The sequence below is a fragment of the Zingiber officinale genome, chromosome 1B, assembly GCF_018446385.1.
Source record: "Zingiber officinale cultivar Zhangliang chromosome 1B, Zo_v1.1, whole genome shotgun sequence".
Lineage (NCBI taxonomy): Eukaryota > Viridiplantae > Streptophyta > Magnoliopsida > Zingiberales > Zingiberaceae > Zingiber > Zingiber officinale.
The window spans coordinates 162,052,666-162,063,343 of record NC_055986.1 but is presented as its reverse complement, the minus strand read 5'-3'; the positions used below and the strand labels follow the sequence as shown (position 1 = coordinate 162,063,343).

The following is a 10,678-nucleotide window of genomic DNA, read 5'->3' as shown; positions in this document are numbered from 1 at the left end:
TAGAGAGGATATGCATTTAAATTTTACAAGCAAATTATCTTTAAGAATAATGTATTTTTTGAATTATACATCATCATATTCATATCTATATTTAGCAAATTTTCCGTCGACAGGATGATATAATTATTAAATACAGTTAGAGAAGTCGTTTTTCCGGTAACTCTGAACACGATAAATAGACTCCACAGCCACTTCCCGCTCAAAATCCACCGCGCGCCGAGTTAATTAATCATAAACCAAAATGGCTGCCGGAACTTCATCGTGGCTCGACAACATTGCACCCGAGATCGCAAGCAAGCTCCATTCCGACGGCGTCGCCGTCGCCCGATTCGCCACCGACTACGGCGGCATCATCAGTGCCGCGCCTCCGGCGGCCGTCCTCCGCCCCTCTTCGCCGGAGGACATCGCGGCGCTCATCCGTTGCGCGAACCGCGCTGACTCCCCGTTCTCCGTCGCTGCCCGCGGCAACGGGCACTCCACCCACGGGCAGGCCTTCGCGCCCGGCGGCGTGGCCATCGACATGGCGGAGCTCCGCGGCGGAGGGCAGCGGATCCGTGTGTCGGCGGAGGAGTCGTACGTCGACGCCGGCGGGGAGCAGCTCTGGATGGACGTGCTGGAAGAGACGCTGAGGCACGGAATGTCGATGCGGTCGTGGGTGGACTACTTATATTTGACGGTCGGCGGCACGCTGTCGAACGCCGGTATCGGCGGCATGGTTTTCCAGCACGGGCCGATGGTCTCCAGCGTGCTCGAGTTAGACGTCATCACCGGAAAGGGTGAGATGATAACATGCTCTCCGGAGTTGCACTCAGACTTATTCAACGGAGTCCTCGGCGGACTTGGCCAGTTGGGCATCATCACCCGAGCTCGGATCAGTCTCCGCCCAACGCCGGCGAAGGTCCGATGGCTGAGGCTGTTCTACACCGACTTCGACAGCTTGACAAGGTAATTAATAGCAATTATCATTATTTTTATATAATTATCGTAATATATTATTATTCCATATATTACTTTCATCAAAAGATATTCAAATCCTAAAAATAATCTTTGGTAAAAAATAAAATAAAATCACGTAAAATGGATCCTTTTTCGAAACTTCACATGCTAATTATTACCTGAATCGGACCAAACCAAATATTTGTCAGGTCAAGCTATTGTCGTCTTATTCCCTCGAATCTATGGAATAGGGTAAGACATAAATTTTTCAATACGATCAATTATGTTTATTACATAATTGGCTCCTTTGAAAAGCATTGGCGCACGCGTAAACGAGATGCTCTATCAACTGAGTTATAACTCTTGTTATAGACATCTTAACATATGGATATTTTTTGTCAAGATAGATATTTCATAATCTCACATGATAATTCTCTGATTTATTTATTTTATTTAAACTTAATAGAAAGAAATTAGTATTGCTTGAAAATTCTATTCTATCTATAATTTCCCCCTTTTTTATATTACTTTGATAATATTACCATATTTATCAATTATTTTATCTCTGTGTTTTAACAAAAGTGACCAAGAGTTCCTGATCTCGCTGAGAGACACAGTCGGGTTCGACTACGTGGAGGGGCAGGTCCTCCTGAACCACCAGCAAGTCGACGACCCCAACTTCTTCTCCATCGAAGAAGCCGAGAGAATCAACCAGCTCACTGCCGAGTTCAACGCAATGTACCTCTTGGAAGTAGCCGTGTTCTTCGACTCTACGTCCTTGGTGGATCAGGTACAATATCATATTCTAAAAGTACTAAGGAAGATCTAATTAACAACTCCATTCCATGTGTTGTGTATATAATCTGATGATCGATCACAGAAAGTCGATCGAGGGCTTGCTGCAACAGCTGAGCTTTGTCCCTGGGTTTGCCTTCAGTAAGGACGTGAGCCATCTTGAATTCCTGAACAGAGTCTACACTGAGGAGGAACATAGAAAAAGCTCCATGGCCGTCGACCCCAGCAAAATCCGCCATCCATGGCTCAATCTCTTCGTGCCCAAGTCTAGAATCCGAGACTTTCAGACTGGAGCCGAAGGGATCCTCCAAAACATTAACCCTACAGGCGTTGTATTACTCTACCCCATGAACAGGAATAGGTATACGTACAATGTCTACCTAGCTCCATAGTTAATTAATTAGTTAATTAGCTAGAGTATGCATGCTAATTAATTACTTGCAGGTGGAATGAGAACATGACTGTCGTAGTCCCTGATGAGGACGTCTTCTATAGTGTAGAGTTTCTTTGGACTTCCACAGAGCAGGACTGGAAGAACCTTGAGGCCGGTAACAATGAAATATTAGGGTTTTGCCATCGACAGGGCGTCCAAGCAAAGCAGTATTTAGCTCATTATACATCGCGAACCGATTGGATGGAACACTTTGGGGAAGTTAAGTGGAAAAGGTTTATGCAGTTGAAGCAGACATATGACCCAAAGGCACTACTGTCACCAGAACAACATATATTTACTAAGTAAATTGGACATCAAATTAAGCACGTAATTAATGCATGCAAAGCAAAGCAAAGCAGTATATATATATACGTGTAATTAATTATGATACATATAAATAATTTTTCTTATTGCATGTGTATTAATCCTAACGTAAACAATCTAGTAGTTTACTCAATCAATTCCGGAAAAAACAATCAAATAGGAACATTTTCTTAGCACTATTGATCGAATCATTATAAGTTATATTTTAAAATATATATAAAAACAGTAAAATAATATACATTATATATGTAATAAATTTTTAAAATATTTTACATTTAAAATTAAAATATAAATTTTCAAATAATTTTCAAGTTTAAGAGTAAATATTTTTTTAAAAAAAATAACTTTAATATAGATAAAAATATTCTAATTTTTGAACCAAAATTGATTATATATGTCAAGACTAATAACACTACAATACTCGTTAGAGCTAATCTTAATGGCCTAGGATGAGATTTTATCTAATTAAAAGGTAGCATTCTTCTGTCTCTCACACATGGCCATTCATCTCCTCTCTATTTCTTGACCTCTTCAATAAAAATATCTTGGTGTATCTTTAAGATTTCATACTTTATTTATTTTATTTGTGTGTGTTCTAATTGTCCAAGTAAAGTGAAAATATTGCATATTGTATTTTACTAGTCTACAAAATCAGTCATTAAAATTCAAAGATACATATTAGAAATAACTAATCAATACATCGATCCATTATCTACAATGCCCTCTCATAGTCGGTCAAATACAATTATGCAATTAAAGAATAAAGTATATATTTATAAGAAATATTCCTGAGATATAACTATAAAAGATCAATAAATAATAAGTCACTCTTTTTATGTATGCAAATGCAAGTCCCATAAGTCTATTCATACAAGATCCGGTCAGCAACAGGAAATCTTGACAAAATCTGATAGAATCTCTCGAGGATATCTAAACATATGACTGAGCAAATTTAGTACTCCTTCAAGTTGCAATCAGCTATCAAGTAAGGTGCTAGGTCAGGCCAAAGTCCAACTAAAGTATTCTTATATGATGCATTATTGTCAATTATGAAAAACAAATGAAGATTCAAAAATCAAGTAAGGACTGTTTGCATCTTTTGTGATCATATTTCTCATTACGTGGTGGCTACGTACTAGATAAGATTTATTTTGAACAGTTGATGTTATTTCATTTTCTCGGTAGATCTCATGCGACAAGGTGTGGATTCTGAAGAGGATCTTTTTAATTGACAGGAGAAAAATTGACATTTGACAAAAGATAGAATTCTCTATAAATTTCACGTTTTAATTTAATAAGCAAAGTGGGGATTCATTAATTATTAATTGCATGCAAGATACACGTTGACTTAGATATTTAATATAATTAAAAGTCATATAAATTTTGGAAATGGAACAACAAATCTTAAGAACAATATTGTAGATCGAACCAAAGATTGCGCGTGATCTTTGAGAAAGATGAGTGGGTTTTTTTATTCAGCCATTATATCGTTATAATTCAATCGTTTTACTAAAGACAAGTATACTTTTATTAATTTAGAAAGTTAACAGAGGCAAAAAATGACTTGTGTTTTTGATTTTTTTTTAAAGATATCTATATTTTTTATTTTAAATAAATTATCGGCTATAATCTTTATCAGATTACACGTTAATTAGTGCATCTTTTTTTGTTAGGGTTTAGTACGTGAAACTCGTATACATATAATTATATAATTCAATTATTATCAAAAAAAAAAATTGGGTTCAATTTATGTTTTTTTTTTTTACTTCAAAATGGATTATTAGAAACATTCAATGGCATACGTACCCCACAAGCTTCAAGCATTTAAGCCACGTTAGCAGTCCCATATATATAGACAAATATCAAATATGTATAAGTATGAATACTATTAAAAATAAAATAAAAAATGAATATTTTTTTAGAAAAAATAAAAGTTAGTCGTGTTACATATATAGATAGATCAATTTAAAAAAAACACAAAAAAAAAAAACAAAATGAGTTTGTCGCATATCATGCATGGACTTTGCTTGTTAATAGTTATAAACCAACTAAGAGAGGACGAAGTCAATATTGAGGAAGTCTCCCATGGCGTGAAGCATCCTTATTAGTTTGTTGGAGACTTTAAAGTCTCTATCAACTGAGCAAATTCTCCTCTCTAATTTCGTGAAACAAACAAGAAAATAAATGATCAATTACATTTTCATTATTAATTAAAAATGAACCGGCCTATTAAATCGTTGAATAATGGTAAGTAAGTTGAATTGAAAACAATGAATTAGAAAATTGCTCATAAGAACACAAATGACATATGACAAGCAACAATTTGTGTTGAATTGTTGAACTATATGCTTCTAATTACATCATTCATTTTTGACTATTTTTGAGTCACTTTCTAAATAAAAATACGTATTCGGTTCAATCGTTAGGAAAAAAAGAGTACAAAGCATGTAATCTTAGCTCATCATTAAGTACTTTGTCTTCTCATAATTATTGTATTAATTAATATCGGATTCCAAGTTCTAGTTGTTTAAACTAATAGATAGAGGGGGAAGAAATAGAATAGAGAATAATTTTTTTTATCTATTATTTAAAGTAAATAGACTTATTTATAAAAATTGTATAAATAATAATAGAAATATTAAATATTGTATATAATAATGAGCATACAAATAAATATAATAAATTTGAAAGTATTAGTTTTACTTTATGATTCATGTCAATTTTGATTGTGATGTCAAATATAATAAATATTAATTGAGTAAAATCAATTCGAGATTATTTTCTATTATTTTCGTTACCCCCGATAAACTCAACGGGAATGACTGAACGTTGAGTTTGAGTATTAATTTGGTGAAACGTTGTCTGGATAATGACTTGGTAAATATATCAGTAATTTGATTTTCAGTAGAGATGTAAAAAAACTGAAATTTGTCAAGTCTCCACACACTCACGAACAAATAAAAATCAATCTCTTCATGCTCGGTACGAAAATGAAAAACAGGATTTGCCGTAAGATAAGTTGCTCCAATATTATCACACCAAATTTTAGGCGTAACAATTTGAGAAAAGTGTAATTCCAAAAAAAAGATACTGTAGCAAAATAATTTCTGACGTCGCGTTAGCTATAGCTTTATATTCAGCTTCAGTACTTGAGAGAGAGAGATTGTAGGTTACTTCTTTGAAAGCCAATAAACAAGATTTCGTCTAAGAAATATGACATATACACTAGTAGAACGTCTATTTTCGGGAGATCCAGCTCAATCTCCATCAATGTAGGCAATCAACTCTCGTGAGGATTAACGATATAAAAGAAAATAATGTAGAATAGTACTTTTGAGATATCAAAGAATTATCTTAACACCTTTCTGTAGGGACTTACAGAAATGCTTGATACTCTCTACCCCAATCAAAATGAAGGAAGAGTATTTTATGATCAAAATAACGTTCAACATGCTTTTGAAAACAATAAGAAATATCGAATATATCAGATTTTATTTTCATAGTAAAAATTCAAGTGAACTTACTAAAGTTATCAATAAAAATAACATAGTAAAGAAAACCCTGATTAGAAAAAATAAGAGCAAAACCCCATACATCAGAGTAATTAATTTCCAAAGGAAAGCTAGAGTTGCAAGTAGAAGATACAAAAGGTAGTTTATGAGATTTCACTTTCATACAAGCTTCACATAAATGAGATGATGACGCTAAATAAGTTAGTAAACCAAAATGATTAATAATATCCTAAACAAGACGTGCATGCCAAGAGAATTTATCTGTGCATTCCCCAACAAAGGTTTTGAGAGAGGTGAGCTGAATATGATAAGACTATTTTTAGTGTCCCTTTGGAGTAAAATAGTTCCTATCGCGAGATCCTTCACAAGACAATGATGAGGATGAAATTCAAAAAATACATTATTATCAAAAGCAAATTGACGTACGGAAAATAAATTTTTAATGATAGAAGGAATATGAAGAGTGTTACGCATGCGAAAAGTATGACCACATAAATGAAAGGATGTGTTTCCAATGTGAGTAATTTGTAAACATGAGTCATTGTCTATTTGTACCACGCCAGGTCCATGATAAGGCGAATCTTCTGTAAGAATATCATACTCTGGTGTAACATGATGAGTCACTCCAGAATATGGATGTCATCCTAAGGTTTCAAGAATCGATGATGTTGCATTAGGAGGGATAGAGAGTAAGAATGCTCCAGAATGAGATGTTTGAGAACTAGATTGCCAAGATGATGGAGATCGAGGTTGATTTGATGATACAAGTCCTACTAAAAAATTTGAGTCATATCTTTTATAATAATTTTGAGCATAATTACCATAGTTGAAGTAAATATGATAACGACCTCAACCTCGACCTTTGAAACTTCCAATACGATTTTGATGACCATGTTGGGGAGGAGGCTGATTATGTTGATCAAGTTGTAGAGTTTTGCTAATCATGTGTACCGATAAAGACAGAATCTGATATTCTTTGAAATTATATTTATAGAAGCCTTTCATGAGAGGATAGCATACCATGAAGAGTTTCGAGTGGCACTTGATCCATGCGAGCCATCACACTGAGAATAAAACTATCATATTGAGAAACCAAACCTGCAAGAACATGTATTAATAGTTCTGGATCAGAGACAAGATGTCCAATTGCAGCTAGGTTGTTGGTAATGGTCTTGACTGATTGTATATAATCATTGATAGAGTCATCTCCTCGTTGCATAAACTGTAATTGTAAACGAAGTTGGAGGACCTGTGCTTGAGAGTGGGATGCAAAAGAATAATTAAGAACTTCCCAAACCTGACGAGAAGTGTTGAACCTAATGAGCATAAGAAGTATATACTCAGTAATTGATGAGAATAACCAAGTCAAGACTAATTGATCTTTTTAAAATCAAATAGTATAGGATAGATCATCTTTTCGAGGTGGAGATGAAGTACCATCAACATGACCAAGTAAATCATAAACACAAAGTAAAAAAAGAAATTATAATTTTCATAGTAAATAGTTATCATGATCAAGTTTAACGAAAAAAAGGAAATCATATGAAAAAGAAAATAGGTATTTTATGATGGCGCAAGGATCTTAATAAAAAGGTAGATCCGCTAGAACTTAAAGAAGATAATTTTTTTCGCACTTTGTTTTTTTTTCTCTATTTTTTTTTTTTTTTGCTCATTCTCTACATTTTTTTCATTTTTTTCCTCTTGCGTTCTTTGTTTTTTTTTAATAAAACAGAGAAGTAAAACACAAAAACAAAGGAAAAAAAAAACACACGAAGAGATAAATAAAATGAGCAAATAATAACTCTGCCTTACTATGATTAATATTACCAAAGTTTCTGTCATCGAAGAAAAAGAGTTGTTGAAGAAAGGAGAAGAAAGGATGCTACTGTTGAAGCTACTATTGTCATCGTCGAAGTTGTCATGTTACCATACTATAGACGATAATATCAAACTAGCATGTAAAAACTCTTGTAGCTACTGTAATAAAAATTCAAAAGAAGAAAATTGGAAGGAAGAAAAGATGGCTTTGATACTATGTTTAAACTAATAGATAAGGAAAGAAATAAAATAGAAAATAATTCTTTGATCTATTATTTAGGTTATCTAAATAATAATGGAAAAAATTAAATGTGATATATAATAATAAGCATAGTTGATGCGACGATAAAGGGGACCCACCAAGTGTAGGTTAGAGGGTGGAGATAGTAGCTAACAAAAAGGTCAAAGTCAATGAGGTCAACGCTAGAGAAATCACGAGCTCGCCAAAAGTAAGTCGAGCGGCAGTCGACGTCAATAGCCGATCGAGCTAGAAGTGTCTGGTCAGCTAACAAGATCATTAGAACAGATTGCTCGTTCGAACGAGATCACTACCGCAACAACATCAGATGCTCATTACTGCCCGAAGGAACGCTAAGGTGACCGAAACTCCTATCCGGTCAGACATGAAATAATCCACTGAACTAAGTCATTACGAAGAAGAGCTGCTAAAGTCAACCAGGCGGAGAATCCTAGTCAAGCGGCTACCCCGCTTGGCCAAATAGTGGGGCCCCTCCCATATCTCTTAATATCCCTCTGGGAGGTAATGCCACTGACCATAGGGCATGGTCAACAGACAAATTATACGACAGAACCTTCTACTGTCTTGTCAGAGATTTACATGTCCTCTTAAGGTATGGTGTCACAGACACTTTCCTGACATATCTTTTCATTAGACGGTTAGGAAAACGTGTCCATGTCTTGGGGAGCATGCACGTTGCCTACTGTAGCACTATATAAAGGGAGACTCATGCACCGATGGAGGTATGTGCTATTTATTATTCACGCTTGTGCTTTCACTACTACTATGTTGCTCCACCTTATTTCTACGATTCCAGTGACTGACTTGAGCGTCAAAGAGCCAACACTGAGGATCCCTTCCCTGACTCGGCAGGAGCCACATCCTTAGTCAGCGTTCTTCATGATTTTTAGACAGGATTAATGGTAATAAATATAATAGATTTGGAATTATTATTTTTACTATTTTATTTATATCAATATTAATTATGATATCTATTTTAATTGTGATGTCAAATATAATAAATCTAAATTGAACGAGATTAATTAGGTTACTTTTTCCTTATTATTATGATTGTCATTACCAGTGCTATAAATTAATAGTCCGCTTCGACTTAATTAATCCACTGAACTAAGTCATTACGAAGAAGAGCAACTGAAGTCAACCAGGCGGAGAATCCTAGTCAAGCGGCTACCCTGCTCGACCAAATAGTGGGGCCCCTCCCATATCTCTTAATATCCCTCTGGGAGATAATGCCACTGACAACAGGGCATGATCAACAGACAAATTATACGACAGAACCTTCTACTGGCTTGTCAGAGATTTGCATGCCCTCTTAAGGTATGGTGTCACAGACACTTTCCTGACATATCTTTTCATTGGACAGTTAGGAAAATGTGTCCATGTCTTGGGGAGCATGCACGTTGCCTACTATAGTACTATATAAAGGGGAAACACATGCACTGATGGAGGTATGCGTTATTTATTATTCACGCTTGTGCTTTCACTACTACTACGTTGCTCCACCTTATTTCTACGATTCCGTGACTGACTTGAGCGTCAAAGAGCCAACACTGAGGATCCCTTCCCTGACTCGGCAGGAGCCACATCCCTAGTCAGCGTTCTTCATGATTTTTGGACAGGATTAATGGTAATAAATATAATAGATTTGGAATTATTTTTTTTACTATTTTATTTATATCAATATTAATTATGATATCTATTTTAATTGTGATGTCAAATATAATAAATCTAAATTGAATGAGATTAATTAGGTTACTTTTTTCTTATTATTATGATTGTCATTACCAGTGCTATAAATTAATAGTCCGCTTCGACTTAATTAATCCACTGAACTAAGTCATTACGAAGAAGAGCAACTGAAGTCAACCAGGCGGAGAATCTTAGTCAAGCGGCTATCTTGCTCGGCCAAATAGTGGGGCCCCTCTCATATCTCTTAATATCCCTCTGGGAGGTAATGCCATTGACAATAGGGCATGGTCAACAGATAAATTGTACGACAGAACCTTCTACTGTCTTGTCAGATATTTGCATGCCCTCTTAAGGTATGGTGTCACAGATACTTTCCTGACATATTTTTTCATTGGACAGTTAGGAAAACGTGTCCATGTCTTGGGGAGCATGCACGTTGCCTACTGTAGTACTATATAAAGGGAGACTCATGCACTGATGGAGGTATGCGCTATTTATTATTTACGCTTGTGCTTTCACTACTACTACGTTGCTCCATCTTATTTCTACGATTCCGATGACTGACTTGAGCGTCAAAGAGCCAACACTGGGGACCCCTTCCCTCGGCACTATGTTTCTGAGTCTTCACAAAGTTAACCGAGGAGTCACATCTCTAGCCAACGTTCTTCATGATTTTTGGACAGGATTAATGGTAATAAATATAATAGATTTGAAATTATTATTTTTACTATTTTATTTATATCAATCTTAATTATGATATCTATTATGATATCTATTTTAATTGTGATGCCAAATATAATAAATTTAAATTGAATAAAATTAATTAGGTTACTTTTTATCTTATTATTACGATTGCCATTACCAGTGCTATAAATTAATAGTCCGCTTCGACTTAATTAGTCCACCGCTGTG

The 10,678-nt window shown here is 35.1% G+C and overlaps 1 protein-coding gene across 1 annotated transcript; it reads left to right on the top strand.

The window, feature by feature from the left end:
- Positions 1-241: 241 nt before the first annotated feature.
- Positions 242-2,470, top strand: LOC122043987 (cytokinin dehydrogenase 6-like). The gene is made up of 4 exons (XM_042604540.1): positions 242-945; positions 1,519-1,674; positions 1,817-2,092; positions 2,176-2,470. Exons 1-4 carry the CDS (start codon positions 242-244, stop codon positions 2,468-2,470), a joined length of 1,431 nt encoding a protein of 476 aa, XP_042460474.1.
- The last annotated feature ends 8,208 nt before the right edge of the window (positions 2,471-10,678 follow it).